General features: G+C 42.4%; 1 protein-coding gene across 2 annotated transcripts in view; it reads left to right on the top strand.

Annotated features, from left to right (window-relative positions):
* Window positions 1-27108, top strand: part of plcl2 (phospholipase C like 2) — a 260838-nt gene that overhangs the window by 139934 nt on the left and 93796 nt on the right. For both annotated transcript variants that reach the window (XM_078236009.1, XM_078236010.1), the window contains one exon: window positions 5980-8466. In XM_078236009.1, the coding sequence (XP_078092135.1) occupies window positions 5980-8466 (2487 nt within the window). The remainder of the gene's footprint in view (window positions 1-5979; window positions 8467-27108) is intronic.

Below are 27108 nucleotides of genomic sequence, written 5' to 3'. Positions count from 1 at the left end.
TACAGTACAAGTATCTCCCACAAATCTCCTACAAACGTGAGGTAATGCATTTTGGAAGGTCTAATACAGATAGGAAATATACAGTAAATGGCAGAACCCTTAAGAGTATCGATAGGCAGAGGGATCTGGGTGTACAGACACACAGGCCACTGAAAGTGGCAATGCAGGTGGAGAAGGTAGTCAAGAAGGCATACGGCATGCTTGCCTTCATCGGCTGGGGCATTGAGTTTAAAAATTGGCAAGTCATGTTGCAGCTTTATAGAACCTTAGTTAGGCCGCACTTGGAATATAGTGTTCAATTCTGGTCGCCACACTACCAGAAGGATGTGGAGGCTTTGGAGAGATTTACAGAAAAGTTTTACTAAGATATTGCCTGGTATGGAGGGCATTAGCTATGAGGAGAGGTTGGAGAAACTTGGCCTGTTCTCACTGGAACGACGGAGGTTGAGGGACGATCTGGTAGAAGTCTACAAGGTTATGAGGGGCATGGACAGAGTGGATAGTCAGAAGCTTTTTCCCAGGGTGGAAGAGTCCATTACTAGGGGACATAGATTTAAGGTGCGAGGGGCAAGATTTAAAGGAGATGTACGAGGCAAGTTTTATACACAGAGGGTGGTGGGTGCCTGGAACTCGTTGCCTAGGGAGATAGTGGAAGCAGATATGATAGTGTCTTTTAAGGGGCATCGTGACAAATACATTAATAGAACGGGAATGAAGGGATATGGTCTCCGGAAGGGTAGGGGCTTTAGTTCAATTGGGTAGCATGGTCAGTGCAGATTTGGAGGGCTGAAGGGCCTGTCCCTGTGCTGTAATTTTCTTTTGTCCTTTGTTCCCATTTTCTACGCATGGTCATTTGGACTCGAAACGTCAACTCTTTTCTCTCCTCAAAGATGCCGCCAGATCTGCTGAGATTTTCCAGCATTTTTTCTCTTGGAGCACACTCTTTGCCCTTGAACCGTTATTCTAAGTTATTTTTCCTTGGGCACACTTCCCCAACCACTTGCAGCATCTTCTGCAGCCTGAATTTGTGCAAGTGAACTTTAAGTGCTGCTGGCCTTGCATGAACTTGAGCTCCCTGCTGAGATATAAAACCACTCAAAAAATATGTTTAGTGCTGGGAAGCATAATACTCTCATTTAAGTTGTCACGCATTACAAAGTTCTTGTTTGTAGCAATCGCAGTGCCAATTATTTTGGAGATATTTAAATTTTACCTCACTTATGTGCTGTCTCAGAATTAAAGGAGCTAATATAAAGCTAAATCTATTTGTCGTCACAAAGTCCAATCAGTGTGAGATTGACTGCTTCAAGGAGTCTGTTTCTCCCTTCCTCTGGAGTTAAATTGTGTGCTCACTCTGGACTTAAGTTAGTGCATCCAAAGCTTGAAAGAGTAAAGACTTTCATGTCTTCACAACATCCCAAAATATTTCATAGACAATTGTTTTTGTTGTGCAGTTGCAGTTTAGAAGGCAAACATATCAGCGAGGATCCCACAAAGAGCAGTGAGATAAAGGACTGCTTTATTGATTCTAGAGATGTTGGTTGAGGGATAAGTGTTGGCCAGGGCTTCAGAAAAATTCCTTTGCTCTGGTTCAAAAAGTTCATGAGACTTGTTATGTCTTTCTGAATAGACATACAGGAACTAGAATGAACATCTCATCCAAAAGACAACGTGGCCAACAATCCAGCACTCTCACTAAAGTGCCATCCTAGGTTATATGCTCTAATGTTGCCTTAGAATTTGATCATCAAAATCTACCAATATCAGAGGTGAGAAGCTGGCACTGCTTGTATAGCTCATCACAGGAGAAGGAAAGGAATGATATTAGTGTAATGGGAGGTGCTCCTTTAAGGTTGGGTCAAAATGGGATGGTTGAGACAAATCAGACAGCTGTAATTTGCAGCTGGCAGTGTGGACATGAGAGCATGTGATGCTGCCACCCAATTGTATTTTTACTTTAGAGAAAACAAGTTTCACTTTCAAAGTTAAGAAAATGAAATACATTTTACTGAACCTCTAACCTAAAAACTCAGTAGAAAATTATGGGTTATGGAATTCTGCACAAATAACTTAAGTGACTTTGCTGAAGTCAGCGAACCAGTTCTTGGTTTCTCCTCATTCTCGGAAATAAATCTGCGTTTGGAGTTTACTGTTGCATAATCTTCCTTTTCTGATGCAGAATTAAAACTGCAGCAGTTGGAATCACTCCCGTAACAGATGTGTTTCATTGTCAGCCCTCAAATCCACTCTTAATTTGCTGTACTTTCTATTTTATAAATGAGTGAGCGTGAAATCTAAAAGGACAAAGAATTGAATTGAAGGCCTTCAGATTCTTGTGTCTATACTGCAGTTTTTTTTTGGTTTATCCTTAAAATACCCACTCTGTATCCATTTGCAAAAGCCAGTGTTTGCCAAAAGGCCATGCATAAATTTGCATTATTAGATATATTGTATACACAAACTCTTGATTTAGATTTTGAAAGCTCGGAAGGTTGGTTTTAATGTGTGTTGAAGGATTGATTTTTTTTTACTTATTTGCAGACATGAGAGAGAATATCATTATACTGGAGCATGTAATTTATGGCATTTGTGTATTATTCTTTAATGTAATTATACATGATGGGGGCGATTCTCCAGGTCTGCTAGATGCCAGTGAGAATCGCGATGGCACATAGCTCCCAACCCATTCCGCCAGCCCCAATTGGTTCCCACCCATAGCGGGCAGCGCAACCAGATAATTATGTAATCCTTCTAATCTCCCCTCCCCGCACCACGCAAGCATGAGGGTGACCCAACCTGACCCCCTCAGCCCCACCTTCAGGTCATGCACCCTGGTACTGACAACCTTGCCAGATGCCTTGGGCGGAGAGGGGGCCTGTTTCCGAGCATGGAGATTGGGATGGTGTTTAAAAATGGCGCCTTGATCTCTGAACAGCAGGGCTGGTCGGTAGGTTTCTTGGGATGCATCAATTTGAATCCATCAAGTGGGTGAATCCCACCTGACAGACACTGCCAGCGGCAGCGGGAAACACTCCAGTTTTCCTGCTCGTGTAGGTACCTTGTCCCAATCCAGGACAATCATGGCCCACATGTGATTGTTCCTCTTACCAACAGAATCAAGATTTGCCAAATAGTTTTCCTGAACACTGTCCTCAATAAATTCAGCGCTATATTAGTTGCATTGATGTTCAAGTAGCCGACAGTTTTTTGTTTCATTAAACCTTTTGTTGTCTTGCAGCTTTGTTTATTTCTGCCTTGTAGGTATGGTTTAATTTTATGTCATGGTATATACCCGTGGTTGATTACGACTGGCAATGGTATAAATCTTCACTATTTATTAGCTAATCCCAGTTGAATGAGAATAAAGATGTCACAGAAATCATAGAAACCCTACAGTACAGAAAGAGGCCATTCGGCCCATCGAGTCTGCACCGACCACAATCCCACCCAGGCCCTACCCCCATACCCCTACATATTTTACCCACTAATCCCTCTAACCTATGCATCTCAGGACACTAAGGGGCAATTTTTAGCATGGCCAATCAACCTAACCCGCACATCTTTGGACTGTGGGAGGAAACCGGAGCACCCGGAGGAAACCCACGCAGACACGAGGAGAATGTGCAAACTCCACACAGACAGTGACCCAAGCCGTTGTGGGCTTTGCTCACAAAATCCACGAAGTGAATTATATAGAACGCATCCATGTTTATCTTGGGCAAATCACAAAAAATGCAATGTGAATTTGTTGAATAAATTGATAATTTTATGATTAATTGATCATTTTCTGAATTGCTCACTCCGGAGATATCAGTTAATCCGTGCTAGTAAGGCAAATTAGTAAAGCAATTTAACACATCCTGCAAATGGATTGGTAGGTTCTAGTTTTTGCGCAAAGAAGATTTTTTTCTTTAACTCACTGTTTCAAACTACCTGAAATGCAGCACAGGTTTTTAAAAAAAGATTTTTTGTGAATAAACTGTCAATTTTTTTTAACCTACATTGAGGAAAACACAAAGACCAAAGACTGCAAAGCAAGGAGACAAATAGAAATTGTGAGAAATCCATTACACCAGTTAACAAATACCTCAGAGGAGTTGGACCACCTATCATTCTTTCTCTCTCTCTCTCCAGTGACCATGCCTTAAGAGGGCATTGGTGACCATAGACTTCCCTGTGCCAATCCATGGTTATGCCTAACAAGACACTGCAGTGGTTTACTGGTGGTTCTGGCTGACCAGGAGGGACTCCTGCTCTTGCTGCCTGCCGTAGGCATAGTGGAAGGATTTGCAGGTTGATATTAATGTTTGAAAGTTTATTTATTATTGTCACAAGTAGGCTTAAATTAACACTGCAATGAAGTTACTGTGCAAATCCCCCTTGTCGCCACACTCCGGCGCCTGTTGGGGTACACTGAGGGAGAATTTAGCACGGCCAGTGCACCTAACCAGCATGTCCTTTGGACTGTGGAAGGAAACCGCAGCACCCGGAAGAAACCCACGCAGACACAGGGAGAACGTGCAGACTCCGCACAGACAGTGACCCAAGCTGGGAATCAAACCCGGGTCCCTGGCGCTGTGAGGCAGCAGTGCTAACCACTGTACCACTGTGATGACATCATCAAGTCCTGGAGTGGAACTTGAATCCAGAGCTTCTAGCTCGGAGGCAGAGATGGAAGATGACATCCTACCACCTGTCATTACCTGAAAGAAGAAGCAAAATGGTTTAAATCAAGAATTGTCTTACTCTTATCTAGTACGATGCCTGCCATTCTCAGTTGAATTTGTCATAATCCACTCTCAACATTTGTATTTTACTGTTGAGATTTGTGGCATTATCTAACTGGTGCCAATGGACTTTTGTGCAACTTACTGAGAGATAACCAGTATGTTTTATTCACTACATCACAAATGACATTTTATTTTGTGACCCCTGCTGCTATGCAGTGCACACTGTCAAGGGATGTTATCCCAATGCTGGTTAATGATAAAAATGAAAGCAGCTATTGGTTATATTTTTATGGCAGTAGAATTTCTTTTCAGTGTTTAATTCAAAGCAAATGAAAATAGCACCCTTTGTTTGGGTGGTTAGTATGCAGGTGACAGTGTGACGCTTTACTCTCTCTGTAACTTTGATGTGTGCACTGCAACGTGCTGGAATAGGCAGCCTACAGGTATCATCTCAAATGGGTAGAGATCATAGTTATTATTCAGTCTTTTGTTTGTACACAAAACATTTATTGAACTATCAGAAGGTTGTGGAGCTCAATTTCTGACCATACAGTGACATTTTCCCTTAAGTGAGAAGTGGGGTGGGTCGGGGGGGGGAGATCACAAAGTTATTTTGTAATTCGCACATTGTGAAATACTTAAGATTCTCCGGCACTATTCAGTCAGGAAGAAGGAGATTGGGACATCTACCTCTGTTGGTGCATGATTTGTTTAAAGAAGTAATCTGTAACTGTAATGTTTTTGAGATTATGCAGTCTTCTAATGATTCCTTTCTGTCTGGCCTTTTGGATTCTAGCCCCAACAAGCGGATAAAGCAACTACTGCCAGATTGTCATTTATGCTGCTCACTCTTAGAACTCCTAGTAATTGGTGTCTCTGATTATCTTTTTCCTCAATGTTGAGAATTATCCAGTCGCCACTTTCTAATGCCTCATATTAATTCTATAGAGATCATGGATTAAATTGCATGAAGAAGCAAGCCTCCATATCATCACTCTCATTGTGCGTTGCTTCACTAAACTGATTATACTTGACAGACCATGGAGAAAAATTAACTGCCTACTTTTGTTGTTTATAATATTGGTCATTGCCACCCTTGTCAGCATCTTGTAGACTCCAACAGTACAATTGTTCCATCTGATTGCTCCTTCCACCCATTCTCCAAACAATAGGAACAAGACGTTTGCATGTGTTATCAAAGATACTGCACATAAAGATTTGTATTGATAGAACTGTTTCCTCTTTGCAGGATGGTACCAGACAACGAAGGGAGCGGAAGAAAACAGTCTCCTTCAGCAGTATGCCAACAGAAAAGAAGATCAGCAGTGCCAGTGATTGCATCAATTCAATGATCGAAGGCTCAGAACTTAAAAAAATTCGCTCAAATTCCAGAGTCTACCACCGCTATTTTCTTTTGGATGCAGACATGCAATCCCTTAGATGGGACCCTTCAAAGAAAGAACTGGATAAAGCAAAGATTGATATAACATCAATCAAAGAGGTTCGAACAGGAAAAAATACAGAAATGTTTCGCACCAATGCTATTTATGATCATATTTCCGAGGATAGTGCATTTTCAATAATTTATGGAGAAAATTATGAATCATTGGACCTTGTAGCTAATTCTGCAGATGTAGCAAATATTTGGGTTACAGGCTTACGGTACCTGATCTCCTATGGGAAGCACACATTAGATATGATAGAGAGCAGTCACAATAACATGCGGACATCATGGCTTTCAAGTGTTTTTTCTGTCGCTGATACAAAAGATGTAGGGTATATATCATTTAACAAAGCTGTGCAGCTTGTAAAGAACCTGAACTCTGGATTGAAAAATACCAAAATTGAATTGAAATTCAAAGAATTGCACAAAGCAAAAGAGAAAGTAGGAACTGATGTCATCAAAGAGGAAGTTATACAAGTTTATCATGAGCTTTGCACGAGACCAGAAATATATTTTTTGTTAGTTCAATTTTCAAGCAATAAAGAATTTCTAGATTTCAAGGACCTGATGATGTTTTTGGAGGCAGAGCAGGGAATGCCACATGTTACAGAGCAAGTGAGCATGAACATTATTCAGAAATATGAGCCATCCAAAGAAGGACAGGAAAAAGGTTGGCTTTCCTTAGATGGTTTTACCAGGTACCTCATCTCACCCGAATGCCATATATTTGATCCAGAGCACAAGAAAGTTTGTCAGGACATGACTCAGCCAGTGTCTCATTATTACATTAACGCATCGCACAACACCTACTTGATTGAGGATCAGTTCCAAGGTCCGTCAGATATCACAGGATATATTCGTGCTCTAAAAATGGGGTGCCGAAGTATTGAGGTGGATGCATGGGATGGAAACGACAACGAACCAGTGATCTATACAGGCCACACTAAGACATCACAGATATCCTTCTGCGGTGTAATTGATGTAATTAACAAATACGCCTTTGTTGCATCAGAATACCCTTTGATTTTATGTTTGGAAAACCACTGTTCTTTAAATCAACAGAAGATAATGATCCAAAATATAAAGCAAACCTTTGGAGACAAATTGTACACAAAACCCCCAAGCGTTGATGACAGTTACCTACCTTCCCCTGAAGCCCTTAAGTACAAAATTTTGTTAAAGGCAAAAAAGCTACCAGAAAATAGTGCAGGCCTTGCAGGTGATATTACGGACGAAGATGAAGGTGCAGAGATGGCAAAAAAGATGGCAGGTGAGAATACAGACCAGCAGAATGTAGTTCCAAACAGAAAATTTAAGCTTTGCAAAGAACTCTCCGACATGGTGACTCTTTGTAAATCTGTACTGTTTAAAGACTTTACTGACTCACTTCAAAATCAGAAGTTCTGGGAATTTTGTTCATTTAATGAAGTAACTGCTAGTAAACTTGCCAACGAATACCCTAAGGACTTTGTGAATTATAATAAACATTTCCTTGCCAGAATATATCCAAATCCAATGAGGATAGATTCAAGCAACATGAATCCCCAGGACTTTTGGAAATGTGGCTGCCAAGTAGTGGCAATGAATTACCAGACACCCGGTTTAATGATGGACCTTAATATTGGTTGGTTCCGTCAGAATGGGAATTGTGGATACGTGCTTCGTCCTGCCATCATGAGAGAAGAAGTCTCCTATTTTAGTGCCAATACCAAGGATTCTGTGCCAGGTGTTTCTCCCCAACTACTACACATCAAAATCATTAGTGGCCAAAACTTTCCCAAACCCAAAGGCTCAGGTTCTAAAGGTGATGTAGTAGATCCCTATGTGTATGTTGAGATCCATGGAATACCTGCAGACTGTGCAGAACAAAGAACTAAAACGGTTAACCAAAATGGAGAGAACCCCATTTTTGATGAGAGTTTTGAATTCCAGATTAACTTGCCCGAGCTGGCAATGGTACGATTTGTGGTTCTAGATGACGACTATATTGGAGATGAGTTTATTGCTCAATATACGATTCCTTTTGAATGTTTGCAGCCAGGGTACAGGCACCTGATGCTTCAATCACTGACAGGTGAAGTTCTACCATATGCCTCGTTATTTGTACATGTGGCGATTACAAACCGCAGAGGTGGAGGGAAACCTCACAAACGTGGCCTTTCTGTGAGAAAAGCTAAAAGATCAAGAGAGTATGCTAACATGAGAACAATCTTGATAAAATCTGTGGATGAAATATTCAAGACTGTTATCCAGCAATTGCGTGAAGCAACTGATCTTCGAGAAAATATGCAGGTATGGTTGTATATATTTAGCTTTTTACTCTTGTGCAATGTAATAAAAATTTGGGTACATTGTTTTCCATTGGTTAATTTTATGGTATGATAGAAATGGGATGTAAACAACAACTGTATTTATATAACACCTTCAACATAGTGAAATATCCCAAAGGGTTCCACAGCTGCAGCATCAAGCAAAATTTGACACTGAGCCACAGGAGGAGATATTAAGGTAGATAACCAAAGCTTCTTAAACAGGTCTTAAGGAGCATTGAAAACAAGGATGAAAACTTTAAAATTGAGGAATTGCATAACTGGAAGTTAATGTAGTCCAGGGATGATAGACTTGGTTAGAGTGAGGACACGGTCAGGAAAGTTTAGGATGACCTCAAGATTTTGGAAGGTAGAATATGGGAAGCCAGCCAGAAGTGCAATGGAATAGCTAAGTCTCCAGGTAACAAAGGCCTAGATGAAGGTTTTAGCAGCAGATGAACTGAGGCAGGGACAGAGTCGAGCAATGTTATGGCGGTGAAAATAGTTATATGATCAAAAACTCATCTTGGGATCAAGAATGAAATCAAGGTTGTGAACAGTTTGGTTCAAACTCAGACATTTGCCATGGAGAGGGATGGAGTCAGCATCCAGAGCAGGCGTCATAATATTTAGTTGGAGAAAAATTCTGCTCGTTGAGAATTGGAAGTCGGGTGAGCTCTCTGACAGTTTAGAGACAGTAGAGGGGTCGAGAGATGGCGGCAGTGAGGCATCAAAAATGCACATACCAAAGCTAATGCTATTCTTTTAGATGATGGGCGGAATTTTCCTGTCCTGCCCGCTACAGGAATCATAGCGGGGGTGGGGGGGATGTGGAAACGGGACCATGGAAAGGTCCATTGACCTCAGGTGGGATTTTCCATTTTTGGGGCAATTGCGGCTGGAAAATCCCACCCGATGTCTCTGAGGGGCAGCTTATAGATAAGAAATGGAAGGGTGCCATGAATAAATCCTTGGTGACAATGGAGTGCTAAGAGCAGGTGAGAATGGAACCAGAAGAGTGCAATCCCATCCAGCTAGAGGACATTGGAGAGGTGCTGAAGGAGGACAGTGTGCTCAACTGTGTCAAAGGCTACACAGTAAGAAGTTTAACAACACCAGGTTAAAGTCCAACAGGTTTATTTGGTAGCAAAAGCCACACAAGCTTTCGGAGCTCCAAGCCCCTTCTTACTGTGTTTACCCCAGTCCAACGCCGGCATCTCCACATCAAAGGTTACAGACAGGTTGCGAAGATGGAGGAGGACAGCTTATTTTGGTCACAGTCACAGAGGATGCCATTTGTGATTTTGTTAAGAGTTGTTTTGGTTCTGCAGAAGGGATAGAAGTTTGACTGGAGGATTTGAAACATGGAGTTACAGGAAACACAGGCACAGTCGGGAGATGTTGAAGGATCATAGAAATCATAGAAACCCTACAGTGCAGAAGGAGGCCATTTGGCCCTTCGAGTCTGCACCGACCACAATCCCACCCAGGCCCTACCCCCACATATTTGCCCGCTAATCCCTCTAACCTATGCATCCCAAGACTCTAAGGGGCAATTTTTAACCTGGCCAATCAACCTAACCCGCACATCTTTGGACTGTGGGAGGAAACCGGAGCACCCGGAGGAAACCCACGCAGACACGAGGAGAATGTGCAAACTCCACACAGACAGTGACCCAAGCTGGGAATCGAACCGGGGACCCTGGAGCTGTGAAGCAGCAGTGCTAACCACTGTGCTACCATGCCGCAGGATGTTGAAGTGAAAAGGGGGATTGGGAATAGGGTAGGGATTTGCTAAGATGGTGGGAGTCAAGGTTCTTTTGAGATGAATGGTGATAATAGCAGATCTGAAGGAAAAGGAATCAGTAACTGAGCAGAGCAAACTGTTGAAAATGTCTGTCCAGGAACCACTTGGAAGGACTTATTTCACATGCACAGCAGACCTAAAAATGCTTCTCGAGCTATTTCCTATCACATCCAAGCTTTTTGCATGAGGCTGCTGCAATTTCAAGTTTCTTGGCACCAATATTCTAATAAGTTCATCTGGAAGATGGATTATCTTGTTTATGAGTGCTGCATCCTTCAGGCTGATCATTTTTAAAAATTCATTCAAAGGCTGTGGGCATCATGGCTAGGCCAGCATTCTCTCCCCATCCCTTATTGCCTTTGAGAAGATGGTAGTGAGCTGCCTTCTTGAATCGCTGCAGCCCACGTGGTGTAAGTACACCCACAGTGATATTAGGGAGGGAGTTCCAGGATTCCGACCCAGCGGCAGTGAAAGAACAGCGATATATTTCCAAGTTAGAATGGTGTGTGGCTTGAATGGCAATTTGTAGGTGTTGGTGTTCCCATGTATCTGCTGCACTTGTCTTTCTAGAAGGTAATGGTTGTGTGTTTGGAATCTACTGTCTAAGGAGCCTTGGTGAGTTCCCGCAGTGCATCTTGTAGATGGTACACACTGCTGCCACTGTTTGTCGGTGGTGGAGGGAGTGAGTGTTTGTGGATGGGGTGCTAATCAAGTGGGCTGCTTTGTGATGAGAGAGTATTGCGCTGTGGAGCGTATTACATCACACCTCTGACTTGTGCCTTGTAGATGGTGGACAGGCTTTGGGGATGTTGATAGCAGGGGATTTGGTAATGTTTATGCCATTAAATGTCAAGGGGCAATGGTTAGATTCGCTCTTGTTGGAGATGGTCATTGCCTGACACATTTTAATGCCTTAGTCTGGATATTGTTCAGGCTTCACTGCAGTTGAACATAGACATGGACTGCTGTGGCTGTGCACTCATTTAAGAGGATGATTCCAGAGAAAGTTAATGGTCATAGACAGCTTTATTATAAAAGTTTTATTCCCAATAGCTTCCACTCTTTTATTTAGAAATTATCCTGAATGTTCTGGAGAGTTTAACAAATGTAAGTTTAAATATCCTAAGAATTCTGCAGTTTGGTTTCCATGATCAAAATTGGCTTCATAAACTGTGTTACCCCTTGATGATCTGCTATTAAAATATATTTTAACATACAAATAATTTTTAAATGACACTGCTGCTTAACCAGATTTTTATGGAAAAATCAAAAAGCTGCAACATTCATCTATAAAATTGGAAACATAGGCTGGAATTCTCTAGCCGTTCGCACCCTGCTGCCACTACCAGTGAGAACAGAGATTTTGGCGTTCAGCCAAATCCCCGTTCACTGCCGTGGGACTGGAAAATCCCAGCTATAGGCAATGTCAGAGAATCCAGTTTTTTGTGTAATGATCATGCATTGTTGGTTGGTGTATTGAAACAGAATTTTAAAAATGAAGACATGAAAGAAAGAAATGGGAGAAGGGAATTACGAAAATCCTAAGATGTGGGAAAATAACTAATTTGATTAGAAGAATAAGCAAGAACCTCGTTTCTTAAAACTTCCAATGTGGCAATTTATTTCTTTAGTTATGTGCCATAGCAACCTAAAATCATTACTTGCTCACTTTTACTTGCATCAAAGTCTGGATGACTATTTGGGAGGGATGGGAGATGGGCAATTTCTTCCCATATCATTATCTATTCTATTACCTAATCAGGAAATTTGTTGAAACGGGAGCAGTGATTTTCCATTTCTCGTTCCTTACAGGATAACACCCCAGTTCTGCTTGGTTTCTCCTCTTACAATTCAACTAATTACTCACATTTCGCCAGTCACTAATTACATATCAATCTTGGTTAATGGATTGGTTTTTTTAAATCAAGACCATTCTCAGACAATTAATGTAAGATTGAATGGTATTGAAACCTGCATTCTTTTGCACAGATGATGCTATCTAATTACTTAGCTTTGTATCTAAACCAACACAGAAAATGCACAAAATATATAGTAGGATTGTCAGCATTTTTAAACAGGCCAGGTTAATCGAGAGTAACCATTTGTCAGAGTTCCTTCAAAGCTTTCCTTTAAAAGGATAATATAGATAATAAAATGTATTTATTTTTCTCGAATCATTACCAGCATATGGGTGATGAAGACGTGGATGATTAATCAACTGATTAATTAGAGTATTTGTGGTGACATGTTCAAAAGTTTGACAACAGAGAAATTCAGGCAATCAGCTTGATATCTTCTGCACAATAAGGCAGGTTTACTTAAACTTTGCCCAAAAACTTTGTCCATATAAGAAGCAATAAAATTCTTCTACATATTGCATCTACTGCAACGGTATAAATGTATAACATGAACATCTGTCAATATCTTTTTGAGAAATTATGTTTCAAGTGAGACTTAAAAGATAGTTCTGTTTTCTTCTGGGGAACCAACATTTGCTAAATATCAAATTCACCAACAAAGGTTGAAGCAATTTGCCAAAATAACAATGAAAGAAATCTCAATAATACCTCTCAGTAAAAGATCCACTGCAATCCCATTCCAACCCACCACTTACATATGTTGCCCATTGCTCTGCCTATATTTCACCTCAATGGCCAACCTTGAGAACATATTAGCATCAAACATAGAATTTAATATTAAATCTGATCACATTGTACCTCCTTTAGAGATTAGGTGATTGTTTCTTCCTTTGCTGGATGCAGTAGGGGTTGGGTTCCAGTGCAATGTGTTGGGGATAGCTCCAAGAAGCCATACTTACTCTTAGTATTGAAATTTAAGCAGAAATAATCACTGACTTGCCAGTCATCTGTTTTCTGTGGTCAGAATTGTCACTTATTGTAAAAGAAGAAATTGAGATTCTGATTGCAAACTGTAGCTTGGAGCTACTGATATATTTAAAATAAGTTAATTGTTTTTGTTTATTCATTTGTGGGACATTGGTGCCACTGGCTGGCCAGCATTTATTGCCCTAGTTGGGCAGTTGAGAGTCAACCACATTGCTGTGCTCTGGAGTCACATGTAGGCCAGACTGGGTAAGGACGACAGATTTCCTTCCCTAAAGGACATTGGTGAACCAGATGGGTTTTTCCGACAATCGACAGTGGTTTCATGGTCATCAGTAGATTCTTAATTCCAGATATTTTTGAATTGAATTCAAATTCCACCAACTGCCGTGGCGGGATTCAAACCTGGGTCCCCAAAACATTAGCTGAGTTTCTGGATTAATAGTCTAGCGATAATATCATTAGGCCATCATCTCCCCAGCAGTGGTTTTTATTAAAAAAGAACTATTACTCGACCAATGCTATTGCACGATTTCCTTGCGCCAGTGTTTCTCTTGAAGGCAGCTCCACAAGCATTCGGGAAAAACTCCTGAAGAATCAACCTCAATAGACTGGACAGTGTCCAGATGGCCGAAAAGCATCTCACCACCAATTCCTGTTTTCCCAACTCTCAATGTTCTGGGGAGGGCAAAGAAAAATGCTTCAATGATATTCTGAAGCTCTCCTTGAAGCACAGCAGCATTTGACTACAAGGAGGTTGCTTTCAATCACTCAGAATGATGACAACTTGTCCATCAAACTATATCACACTTTGAGTTAGTGTCTTATTAATAAGAGTGACAGCAAAGCTGAAAAATGGAGGTTGGCATGCATGCTGAGTATTGACCAAAGCAAGTGTCGAGAAATGGGATTGTCTTATACATCGGGTCGACTTGTGTGTCACAATCTACGGTAAATCTTAGGGCATTTTGATAGTGAACACTCCTTCTGTGCTGTAAACTTGTGGATCTATAGACCATGAGAGGAGAGCAGGTTAGTGAGATTAGGTTTTGATTGCTGCAGCAAAGAAGCTCAACAAACACAGTAGGCTGGATTGTCTCCTGCTGTGCTGTAAACTGTACTGATTCTATGGTTCCATTCATACATTAGGGCATTACATGGGAGCTAGATCTTGTCTTCATCCTAAATCCATACTTGCAATCAGGGACATGCTGTCACTGATCCCTGGCTGATTTATATCCTTTTTCCCTCTGTGGTCCAAGGGAATCTATTCCAATTGTAGTGACCTTAATTGCCTATCTAACTGAAATGGGCTGACTCAACACACAACCCCTTGGGTTGTCCTAATTTTTAATGTGCATTAGCAATTGGCACATTGCGCGTTAGCTACTCACAATATCAGGATCCTACTAACGCACGCAGCCCATGAACAATGCAGGAAGCACAGATATCATGTCAAAGAGTGGGCAACATCAATTTAGCATGATGCCTGCAATGCAATGCATGGCCATGTCCTAATTGCGTACTGTGATCTCCATACTGAGTTTTGGGGTTAGCAAATATCCATCATTAATTTTATGGGATGTGGACTTCGCTGGCTAGGGCAGCATTTATTGCCCATTCCTAATTGCGCTTGCGAAGGTGGCGTGAGCTGCTGCCTTGAACTGCTGCAGACCCTGTAGCACCGTAGTTATATCCACGGTGCTATTAGGAAGGGAGTTCTAGGATTTTGACCCAACAACAGTATAGGAACAGTGATACATCTCCAAGTCAAGATGGTGAGTGGCTTGCAGGGAATTCCCATGTGGCGGTGTCCCTATATACCTGCTGCCTTGTCCTTCTAGATGGTAGTGGGCGTGGGTTTGGAAGGTGCTGTCTAAGGAGCCTTTGTACGTTCCTGTAGTGCATCTTGTAGATGGTGTATACTGCTGCTACTGTCCGTCAATGGTGAAGGGATTTAATGTTTGTGGGTGGGGTGCCAATCAAGTGGGTTGCTTTGATTGGATTGTGTCAAGCTTCATGGGTGCTGTTGGAACTGATTTCATCCAGGCTCGTGTAGTGTATTCAATCACACGTCACACTTCTGACTTGTGCCTTGTATATTGTGGACAGGCTTTAGCAAGGCAGGAGGTGAATTTCTCGCCACAGGATTCCTAGCCTCTGACCTGCTTTTGGGGCCCAGTATTTATGTGGCTCGTCCAATTCAGTTCCTGGTCAATGGTAACCCTCAGGATGTTGATTGTGGGGGATTCAGTGATGCTAATGCCATTGAATTTCAAGGGGCAATGGTTAGATTCTCTCTTGCTGGAGATGGTTATCGCTTGGCACTTATATGGCGTGAATGTTACTTGCAACTTGTCAGCCCAAGCCTGGATATTGTTTAGGTCTTGTTGCATTTGGACATGGACTGCTTCAGTATCTGAGGAGTCACGCATGATGCTGAAAATCGTGCAATCATTAGCAAACATCCACTTAGCCCTTATGATTTCTCCCCTTGTGTGCTTTAATCTTAAACCCCTTTTACCTCCATATTATACAACGAGTTTATATATTTAACAAAATCCACATTTATCTGTCTTTACAATGCAATGTCTTCAGCCATAAAATTCATAATTCTCCAGTAATATTGCTTGAAGCGGAAAGACAGGATTTTCAAGAATACAGATTAAATCAGTTCTGTCTGCAAACCTTTCCTTTGTTCTTTATTAGTATAATGTGGAAACATGTCTGTGTTCTTAGTTGAAAATGCTGGGTCTGATAGGGTTTTGCTGCCTAATCAATTTAATGGATGTAAATTGCATTCGGAGGCACATAAAAATGGAGATTTAAGTCCAAAGTATTTATTTTATTAATCACAGAGGCAATTGTTGATTAAATTATTCTTTCGAATATATTTTGTAAAACATAGCTAAAATCGGTGTTTATCAAATCTAAGAGCAAGAAGGTGACCTCTGTGACGCATTTTTGGAAGGGTTTCGATTTATCAGCTTGACATCCAAATTACCTTTTCTATAAAAAAAAGGAATAAAAAATGTAATTTAAGATAATTTGTCAAATAAGTATCAGTGGCAAAAGCCAGCATAGATTTATAAATGGGATGTTGCATTGTAAATTCATTGTTTTTAATTTGGCAATTGGCCCCATTAATAACTCAGTCCTTCAAGCAGATACAGGACATGGTTTAAAATTAAAGCGATAGTACCGAACACGCCCATATCGTGACCTATGATTAGTGTCTCTGGGCAAAATTGGGATTCTTTATTCAGTTTATGCTTGGTCTGCTTTGGAGGGTGAGGAACTATTGTCTCTCCTGTATTGTGCTGTCTCAAGGGAAACTTAGCTTTGTTAAACCATGAGGATGTTAACTCTGTTATCCCTTGGTTCAGAATTCTGTGTATCAGATAAACATTTCTGTTTATGGTTTAAATTGCCTAATTTTTAATGTTTAATTTCTTCTGCCTGCTATTTTCGTGGTTACACTACATGCCAAAATATTTTGCCAGAACAGTTAATCATGCTGGCCTCTGTCCACTTTGGATTTTGGGTAGCCTACTATGAAGTATATGAGGACAGTCCAAGAGGACCCAGGCCTAGAATTTCCCTACCCCCTTTCCTGAGAATGTACCTAACATTCACTTGGCATCTGACTTCATGATTGGGCTGAGATGAACAATTAATAAGGTTAGATTTTCCACTTGATTTTAATTAAAACTGATGGAAAATCTTTACTGAGGAAATATAGGTGTTAGCTAAGTCATACGACTATACAAGCACAAACACAACAGCCTCACTGACTTCCTCAAAATCCTTGAAGATATTGTACATTTTTGTTTTTCTAATAAATTCATCTCCAGATGTAACTTTTCTACTGATAGTTATTCCTTCTTAACATTGAGTTTTAAACACAGCTAATGCACTTGAATGTGGCTAGAGTCCAAGTTAATTCCAATTTATCTGTTACAACCTCTGGATAATCCCCAAAAAATACATTATGGGGGCGATTCTCCCAAAAAAATTCTAAATGTCGAATTTGCGTAAAAACTGGAGTAAATCACGTTGGTTTTTTCAGCGGGAGTTTCAAAATGAATCTCCCACACTCTGTGCACTCGCCTGAATCACTCCAGAATTCAGTGTCTGGGCCTATTCCCGCTGGAGAGGCCGGCAGCATAGCGCTGAGCGGGCCACTGCGCCTGCGCTGATCTGTCAGCACCAGGATTGGCGCATGTGCAGTGGCCCCTGACTGCCGGCCTCCTGATTGCTGGTCAGCTCATGCACAGGCCAGCCCCGCCATCCCCACATTGCGACCGTGTGACCCCCCCCCCTCATAGCCCAATCACTGGCCCAGTCCCGAACCCCCCCCCCCCCCCCCCGCCCTACCTGGCCCGCCTCGATACCCCCCCCCCCTCCCTGGCAGCCCCGACCTCCCACCCCGCAGTGCTGACTCCCTACAGCCCTGATCGCTGGCCTTCCTCCCTCTGTCACTCAGCCCAAGTTCATCTCCACATCACTCAGCCCAAGTGCAGAGTAGCAGCAGGACCCCCTCCCAACCCCACCGATCGCCCCCCCCCCCCATTAGGCCCTGCCCCTTTGGTACTGCCCCATGCCTGGTGGGCAGTGCCAAGATGGCCCTGGGCATTGGCACTTCGCCCCTTCGGCAGTGCCAGCGCCTAGGATGGCATTGCCAAAGTGGCAAGGCCCAGGGGATACTCCCCTAGCACCCGACTCTCTGGGGGGGGGGGGGGGGGGGGGGGCTGCCTTGATTGCCCCTCCCCTTCACTCCAGCAGGGTCAGGCTGCCAGCTCCCTGCAAGTGGAGAGCTATACTAAACCCTGCTGGAGTGAAATACCCCTGGCGGGGTGGAGAAGCTAGTGAGCCCGGAGACTTCAGTCCTGGGCCTGCTAATAGCATTTAAATTATATTAAAATGAGCTGCTGAATACATTAGGCAACTTTGTGCCGATTTCTGGCACAAAGCTGACGGCGCCAAAACTCCGGCGCTGGGAGACGCATGGAGGCTGTGCCACCCAGTGGAGAACCCACGAAACAGCCTCCGTGCGAGTCTCCCAGCTCGCTGCGCTAAAAGATCAGCGCTGCGGGATGGGAGAATCGCCCCCAACACTTAAGCCACTTGATACGCACTGTTAATTGTATATCAATTGTGTTTAATGATATGCAGATGGAGGGCATTAATGGAGTTTCACTTGAGCACACTGAAACTGTGGTGTTGAGTCAGGAGGAGTATACGTCTAATGTCTCGCTGTGTAAGTAAATGTAAGACTGAGTGAAGATCAACTCGAGTACCATCCTTCGCTGACTGGCTTTCCGGAGTAGAACATACTCATGCCAGTGTTCACAGAAATTGTTACTCAGGTCCATAATAAAACATTATTGAAAAGGTGAAGTAAGAAAGGAAGAATTTGCATCTATATAAAAGTAAGAACTTCAATTTCTACAGTGTCCTTCATGACTCCCAAAGGACATTCCAATGTTCTTTACATGTAATTTTGAAGTGAAGTCACTATTGTAATGCAGGAAAATGTGACAGCCAATTTGTATACAACAACCTCCCACTGACAGCAATGAGGTAATGGTGAGAAACAGTTTTTACTATTGTCAGTTGAAAGATAAGTCTTGGATGTCAGATAAGCAGTCTGACAGCACGGGGGAAGACAGGAAGTCAAGGGTGATGATGGAGAGATGGAGCTAGGGGTCAGCAACATACAGGTGGAAACTCGCAGATAGGGAAAAGAAGAGAAACCGTTTATGCATTGCTGAGCAGGAGAGCTATTGAGTTATGATTGTTATCATCCTTACCCCAACTCTCTTAGCTCAGGAAATGCTGAGGTCAGTTTTGGTGTTCAGCTCTGTGGACTTGCTTATTCAACACAGAGCAGCCATCTTCCTAGTCTGTTTGATTCAGTACAACCCTGAGAACTACAGACAAGTTAGCCTGGCAGCAATTTTAGGAAAAGAACTAAAGGACATTCTAATCATTTGTTAGTACAGAACTTGAGTATTGCTGAAAGAAACAGACATTGTTTATAAAAGCTGTTTGTTTTGCACTCATTTGTGCAAGATGGAAAGTTTTGACAAGCAATGTCTTTTCAGCAGTACTCAAGGACATTCTGAACAAAAACGGGGAAGTATGGAACTATAAGAAGGTGCCAAGCTGCCTTTACGTGAGAAAGATCTTGAGGTGGTAACACTTGGCTGAAACCTAAACAAACAACATTCATCCATAAAGCTTTTGACAGAAGATTACATGGGTGGGGTACTTTTAAAATGGACTGAAAATTGGCTGAAACAAAACGCACATGGTGGTTGTATGTGGAGTTAGATCTGTATGGGAGGAGATCCAGTAAGAAGTCTCACAATACTGGTTTAAAGTCCAACAGGTTTATTTGGTAGCACAAGTTTTCGGAGCGCTGTGCCTTCATCATTCACCTGATGAAGGAACAGCGCTCCGAAAGCTTGTGCTACCAAATAAACCTGTTGGACTTTAACCTGGTGTTGTGAGACTTCTTACTGTGCCCACCCCAGTCCAACACTGGCATCTCCACATCATAGGAGGAGATAACCAGCAGGGTTCCTCAGGGAGCAATGTAGGGATTGTCATTGTTTGCAATGTATGTGAATGACTTGGTGGTGAAAAAGGAAACATTCCTGGGAGTGGGGGATAATTTTGATAAGGGTCGATAGTGCAAAACAATCAATAGTAAATTGCAGTCCATCCTACATTTGCACCTCTCCCCATTTTAATTTTAATTGACTTCAAAACTACCCACCTCCTAAGTTTACAGATAATGCCAAATTGGGAGTTAGTGTAAACATCAGGGGACAGGATGACACAATACAGAGGGATCTGGATAGGTTGGCAAATGCCTGATTTCATTTAATGTGGACAAAGCAAACTGATGAGATTTGGGAAAGGATTCTCAACAGTGCCAATAAAGGTTAATTAACAAGATTCCATGGGACAAAAAAGGGAGGAATTGGATGTGTTCTGCAGAATACACCTGAATACACAGAATTCTTTCTGATCACCTTTGATATCAGCACAGTGGAAGGCGGTAGTAGAATGAATCCAAATTAAGGTCTTAGGCTGTGTAAGCAGTTTTATAGGACATTGATCTTGGGAAGTAGTCTATTTCATACAGAGGACAGGTGGAATGAGTTGTAATATTCTGATCACCATAATGTGAAAAATGCACTGAGGGACTAGAGAGGTACAAAAAAAGAACTCAATTAATATTAGAATTCGGCACCTGAAGAGGCTGTAGCATCTAAGATAGCTCACCGCGAAGATGTAAGAACTCAGGAGAGATCTTTAGAAGTATTCAAAAATCTAAAAGGCATTGAAAAAAAATCAACGTCAAAGAATTCAGCATCATCATTGATGCTACGACAAGAGGGAATAGCCTTAAATGTAAAATGCCAAAACAGAGTTTACATTTAACTCACCAGAAATTGGTGAATCAGCAGAATGGATTATCATGGTATGAATCTGGAGCTGATTTGATCTAAGTGTTGTGTCCTGAATTTGCTGATAAGTGCCTGGAGAAACTCCGTATGATGACCGGTATCGTGTGATACGATATTTATTGGACATCAGGACAAACCAGATGGAACACATTAATCTTTTCTGATCCCTTTGCAACGTAATATTAAACATTAAGATTGGGGAAATTGAAATTTCACGTTGCCAAGGATAGGAAAGGAGTGGGTGAAGTGGAGAAGAAAGTATCAGTGCTGGCCAGCATGCCATTTTCAGGATGCCATTTTCCTGATAGAAGCAATGTTTACTGAGGTAGGCCAGTGATCTTGGTACTCTCTATATTAAGATCTTTTAAAGCTTTTAGCAAGCTTTTAATGAGCCTGTAAATGTTAAATGGTGGAATTTTGAAGTGGGTGCATGGGCTTTGTGGAGTGCCCGATATAGATTTACTGGTGGGTATAAAGTGGGAAGCCAGTCATGGCTGCACCAGCGGGTCAGCAGTGCAGAGTGGAACTTGGCATTTGCTTAGGAGCTACCTGTGGTGCTGCACAGATGGCAGAGAGTATGGCACTCAGCCTTCAGTTGTTGACTTGCGTTGTCATGCCTTTGGCATCACCTGGTAGAAGAGCAGGGGCAAGGCTGCCAAAAGTAATCGGGCAGCCGCTTGCCCAGAAGGAAGCCTGCAGTTGGCAATGGGGATCCGAGTATCAGATTTTCCACTTCCTGAACTTTCAACTGGCCTGCCACCACAATAAAAGCTTGCACCATCTCTGTGCTCCTTTCTTGGCATCTACCATCACTCCTTCACCTTCTGCTAGTCCAGGCTGCAATAGACATTCACTCCAACTCTCAAGGTGTGTGGATGGATTCTAGGGGACAGAGGATAAACCTGAAGACATAGTTACTCACCTTTCCATGGGAGCTACTGACAGAAGTAGCACAACCTTTGCCACCTTCTCAGCAATCATCAGGCTTCTGAAGGTATGATTCTGCTGCCTGAATAAGTCAGGTGCTGCCCTCCAGTACCCTCCTGCAAGGCTCTCAGTCATTGTGGTGTTCTTCTACTCTATCCAGTGGTGCGAAACCTAAAGATGGTGAAGCCCTAGAAGGAGACAGCTCGAGGTGGGGTGGAAGCAGGAGCGTGAGGAACAGGAGGTAGTGGGAGATGTCACTGGAAAGAGAGTTGTCCCTCCTATCATTCTCTGGGAAGAAAACCCCATCCTCTCTCTCAAAGCTTCCAGATCTGAGACCCAGATCAGCATTGATGAAGTAAGGGGCAGCCCTGCATGGAGTGCCAGGTTTCGGGTTTTCCTGTCATATCTCACTTTCACCTGGTGCTATTGAAGGCTTTGGCACAATCAGCAGATCTTTTTCCCTTGGACCAACCAGCAGCCTCGGTGATGTTTACCATGGGGAGTCCAAATCAATCCCAAATTTCATCTGATCCACCTCAATCCCACCCCTACTGACTCTTGATTGGACAGGAAGCCCATCACTAGACCAATTAAGGGTTTCCCATGTAAAAATCTGAACTATAATCAGTTTCCCACTGGAGGCAGTTTTCTGACCTGAAAACATCCCAGCTCCTGTTTGCAGTTTAGGTAACTAAGATTCAGCCCAGGGATTCTCACTACCTGATGCCTGACACCAGAAACATGACTGGAGGAGCTGACCAGCCAAAGTAAGTTTTAATAATTACCATCTCTTTTTGAACTCCCTGTGAGCAGAAGTGCACCTTCCGAAGGCCCTCAAAGAATCCTTGGGCTTACTAAGCTCCAAGAACTGCAATCGACTGCCCCCCCCACCCCCCCCAATTCAGCAATGCAAAGGACACCAGACAGTGCCAGGGGGTGGGGCCTAAGGGGAGGTGATCGACTGCTGGCGGGGGGGGGTGGAGGCGGTGGTGGAGCTGGGTAGGTAATTGGGGTGGCGATCGGCCGGTGGGGGAGAGGAGATATGGGGTGCGCAATCAGGAGGGTGGAGTAGGGAAGTGATAATCTCCCAGTGTACTTTGTACTCTTGACACAGTGCACTGGGAGATCAGGGTGCATGTGCAATAGCGCCCTCTAGCAGGCTGCAGCTGGCTTGCTGATGAGCTTAGGCCCTGCCCCCTTCCCAGCTGGCAAGAATCACGTTGTGGCTCATTTTTTGAACCAAGTGCCATAAGATTTGATCTTTTTCCTCACCGAAAAAACAGGTCTGAAACTCCCCCATTTTTACACTCGTTCGGAATTTTTTTGGTAAAACTGCCGTTATAAATCAGTAACAAAAAATGTTTTACTTATCCAAGTACTCTATAGCCCATTTTTCTACTTGCAAAGTACTGTGCTAAAATTATGCCAAGGGTTGCTCAGTCTGCTCAAACAATTTAACTAAACCGGTGTTCTAAACAATAGATTTCTGGGCTGGAGAAGTTACAATGTATAAAGGATTGAAGTTATTTACCTCGACTCTTTAGACCACCAACCACCACATCTGCTTCCCTCGTAACTCTAGCTGCTCATTTCAAATCCCTTAAACATAACTTGCAATGTGGTAAATGACAGGCAGGATATCCTTACTGCAAAAAATTAATTTGCTAAATTAAGCACCAACTTAATTGTAGCAGGTACTTAATGTCTTCTCCCACCTCCCTCCCCCACTCCCATATAGAGTGGGTGGAGTTACAGTAGAAATGAGCTAATGACCATTTGTCTTCAGTAGCTCCCAATAAAAGCTGTCAGAGGAGGCAGCTGGCAGCAGGAAATGCAGGTTGACTGATCTTTGACATGATAATGGTTAATAAGTAGTGTCTGCTGTGGTTGGATGCCACATTTGGCTTGGTTTCTATAGCAACCGAGAGGCTAATTTACAATCTCTCTTTCTAGGAATCACCGAAATTGTCTTTTAGAAAGAAGTATCGAATAGTTCCTATAAACAGGCACCCGTTCTGCAACACTCCAGCAGTAAATTGCAAATTATCCCCAAAAATCTTACTTGTATGTATCACGAAGAAAGTAAAAGGAATAATTCTTTCCAGCGGGTGGGATAATTCACATCCATAAAGAATGGACAAATCAGAAACAGGAACTCAAATGGATATTGACATCACCAAATCCCCACCCAAATTATTCAACACAAGATTAAAGTGCTCTTTAGTCCCATTTTGTGAGAGAATTTCATTTTAATTTTAAAGTAATTGTTCATTGTATTTTACCTAAGGCTACACTTGGTTCCTCAATTTGTCTCATGGTGACCACTCACTCACCTTGTCGATATGAAATAGGCCATGAAGACCAGGCACAATCTGGCCTTGTTGCTAAAACCTGAACTGCATATTCCTGATATGTTTCTAATGCCAGTTTTCTCCCCTTCATTTTCATTGTTGCTGGGTGTTGAGCATTTGGAATGCTACTGAAGTGCCCGTTATGGTGCTTTGGCCTGCTTTGAATAATGGTCGTTATGAACTTCTATTGCAAGGATGACGTGCAGACTCCTAGTACATTTGCTGCTTTTTGGTTTCCTGTAAAATCATTGTGCACGCAACAGGCCTCAACCAGGCTCCAACTTTCTATTGTGTTCTTCACTGTATGTGGCGTGGTGATGTGTTGGAGTATGTGCATGTGAGTAGACAAAAAATAACAGGAAATGGATGCTTACAGCTCTGAGCTTGGGAGAGGCCCTGACTTCACCCTGCCCCCATTTTTCAATGATCTCCAGCCCCAGAGAATTTGGAGCGTGACCTCTTAAAATGTACATAATAGCTAAAAGTCCTGTCCTGTCCTTTGTTTGTTCTTTCCTTTTATGTGTAGCCTTATTCTGCTAGGAGTCATGTAGAGTTGCTGGTTGTTTGATAAGCACATGCACTAAAACACATAAACTCACCTTGCATTCCAACTTGTGCCTGAATAAGTGAATGTCGATCATGTAGTTAGGTTCCAAAAGAGAAAATGCTGGAAAATCTCAGCAGGTCTGGCAGCATCTGTAAGGAGAGAAAAGAGCTGAGTTTCAAGTCCAAATAACAAAGGGTCATTTGGACTCGAAACGTCAGCTCTTCTCTCTCCTTACAGATGCTGCCAGACCTGCTCCATTTTTCCAGCATTTTCTCTTTTGGTTTCAGATTCCAGCATCCGCACTAATTTGCTTTTATGTAGTTTGGCTCTATTGGAAGGTTGTTTGTGAGTTAACCTTTTACAAATACCCATGCAACAAAAGGCGCACTTTCCGGTTTCACTGGCCCCGAGACTAAAAATTACTGCAGTAGGCGGGACCGGAAAATTTACCCCAGAGTTCCATGTTAAAACTTTGGCTGCAGGTCTGACCTACCGCATTATAGATAATTTATGGCAGATTGAGAGTTTTGAAAGTTTATTTTGGTATTTTGCATGTGGCCAAAAGCATATGCTCTTCCACTGCTATCTTATATTGATTATAATCAGGATTGCCCAAGAAGAGCTGGAAAGATCATAAAATGAGCAAGCACAAAGTTTGCAACATATTTTCCCATGGTATGCACGTCAGAACTGGAAAATGTATTTGAAAGATTTTAAGAAATAGGAAAAAAAGTGATCAGACCTGATTCACCCATTCTTTTCCCCTCTATTCCACCTCTCTTTTACCACACTTCCAATTGTCCCTTGAACTATACACCCTCATGCTCCTGTGAACTAGAGACCAGAATGTGTGGGGCAGTGAGCTAGTCCGGTCTGCGCACTTCTGAATATCTTCTTTCCTTCCATGTTGCAAATGATTTATTTAATGTCCTCCTCTGACAACAAAGCCAAGATAAGGAACTTGGGGTGTTGGGCGTGAGTGTGCTTGAGTGCAAGAGAAAGCAGCGGTTCTACACTACATGAGACAGCAGACCTGCATTTTATATATAAAAATTAATTCTTCACTAAAGCAATTCTGACAAGCTGAAATAAAAACATAGAGACGTACATAGAAACAACTCTGCATGAAACAGTAACTCCCTTCACCTCTATTATACAAACTCTGCTAAAACAACAAAATCTATCCCATATCCTGTTGTTTTCCAGTCTCAACAAAAACTATTTTCAATGAATAAACCTTACCTTTGAGTAATAGCTTTCTGTCCTTGACATAGCATCTACTTATAAACAAAGGAAAATATATCTTTTAACTGGATTTACAGGTATGGTAAAAATAAAATTGAAGAAACGTGTTCTCCCAAGGTCAGATGCTCTGTGGTAAATTGGTAATCCAATGTCAAGTCTTCCAAAAAGGAGAGAGTGCACAAAGTATGCATAAAGAAAGGTTAGAATAACATTTTGGGCAGAATTTCCCATTCATGTGACTAAGATGTTTTCGGTGGCACCCTTCCTGCTGGCTAGAATGGCAGTAACCCGCACCCAATCCCACACTTGGAAGCTCATTAATTATGCACAAGCGAGTATTGGACTGAATCACATAGTAGGTCTGGGGCTGGTGGGGTCAAACTTTTATGGCCTGCATGCCTTATTTAAAGACAAGTAGAACACAGACATTTAACACTCTCCAGCCCACCTTTCTCCAGGGACCCACTACAGATGTCTTCCACCCACAAGAAGAAGGCTGTTGGCTTCAAGAAAATGGCAACATAACACTTCATCCACCATGCCTTCTCGGCCTTAATCAGAGGAATGCCGGCATGTAGGTGTGCCCTATATCCCTAAGTATGGATCCAGGAAGCACATTAACTTCACCTGCCTGGCCAACCTAATGCTGGAGCCTTCAGGCCTCAAGCTACCAGAGGATGTCCACCAAAGGTCATCACAGACATCCGGATGTAGCAGCCAGCAGGCTGCCTCCACCTCTGCTGCACCCAGGCATAGCGATACATTTAGGAAAGTTAAGAAATTTTGATATCACTTTTGGGTCACAGTGGTGTTACCACTGTGAAGAAAGTGCACTTTTCTGAATACATTTTATGGTTATTTGAGTATTTTGGTCAACTGAAGACATTGTGATTTTTTTTACATTGGAAACTTCTTATTGGCGTTTAGCCATCCTCCCATTCGGTGTCGATCTCTTGCTCTCTACAGCTCAGTTGCCTGAAGATAAAATTGCAAAGTGCTGTCTCTCTTTTATGGCTTTATGGGGAATTCTGTAACCTAATCTCAAAAATGACTCTCTCTACCTCATCCCCATGGCAACGGGAAACACAAGTTTATATCTGAGTAAAAATGCTAATTAGTTAGCTTTGATCCTCACTCCCTTTTATCTTAGAAGTAAATGGTTAGTTTAGACCGCCACTGTTTACAACTTAATACCTATAACACCTTTCTGGGACTTTGAGAGACTAAGGCAAGAATTTTACTGGCACGCCTGCCCGAGGTGCGTAAGATCGTGCTTGAGGCCAACGGAGAATGCCGTTCTGCGAGCCTCGCCTGCCTGGGCGTGGTGGTAAAATCAGGGCCTAAGGGTCTCCTCATGGTATACTCAAAGACAGCGGTCATTGTCCCCAAGCGTAAATATCTTGTACCACCTTCTCAGTAAAACA

This window comes from Mustelus asterias, chromosome 2, assembly GCF_964213995.1.
Source record: "Mustelus asterias chromosome 2, sMusAst1.hap1.1, whole genome shotgun sequence".
NCBI lineage: Eukaryota > Metazoa > Chordata > Chondrichthyes > Carcharhiniformes > Triakidae > Mustelus > Mustelus asterias.
The sequence above is the reverse complement of the archived record's forward strand: the minus strand, read 5'-3'. Positions and strand labels throughout refer to the sequence as shown.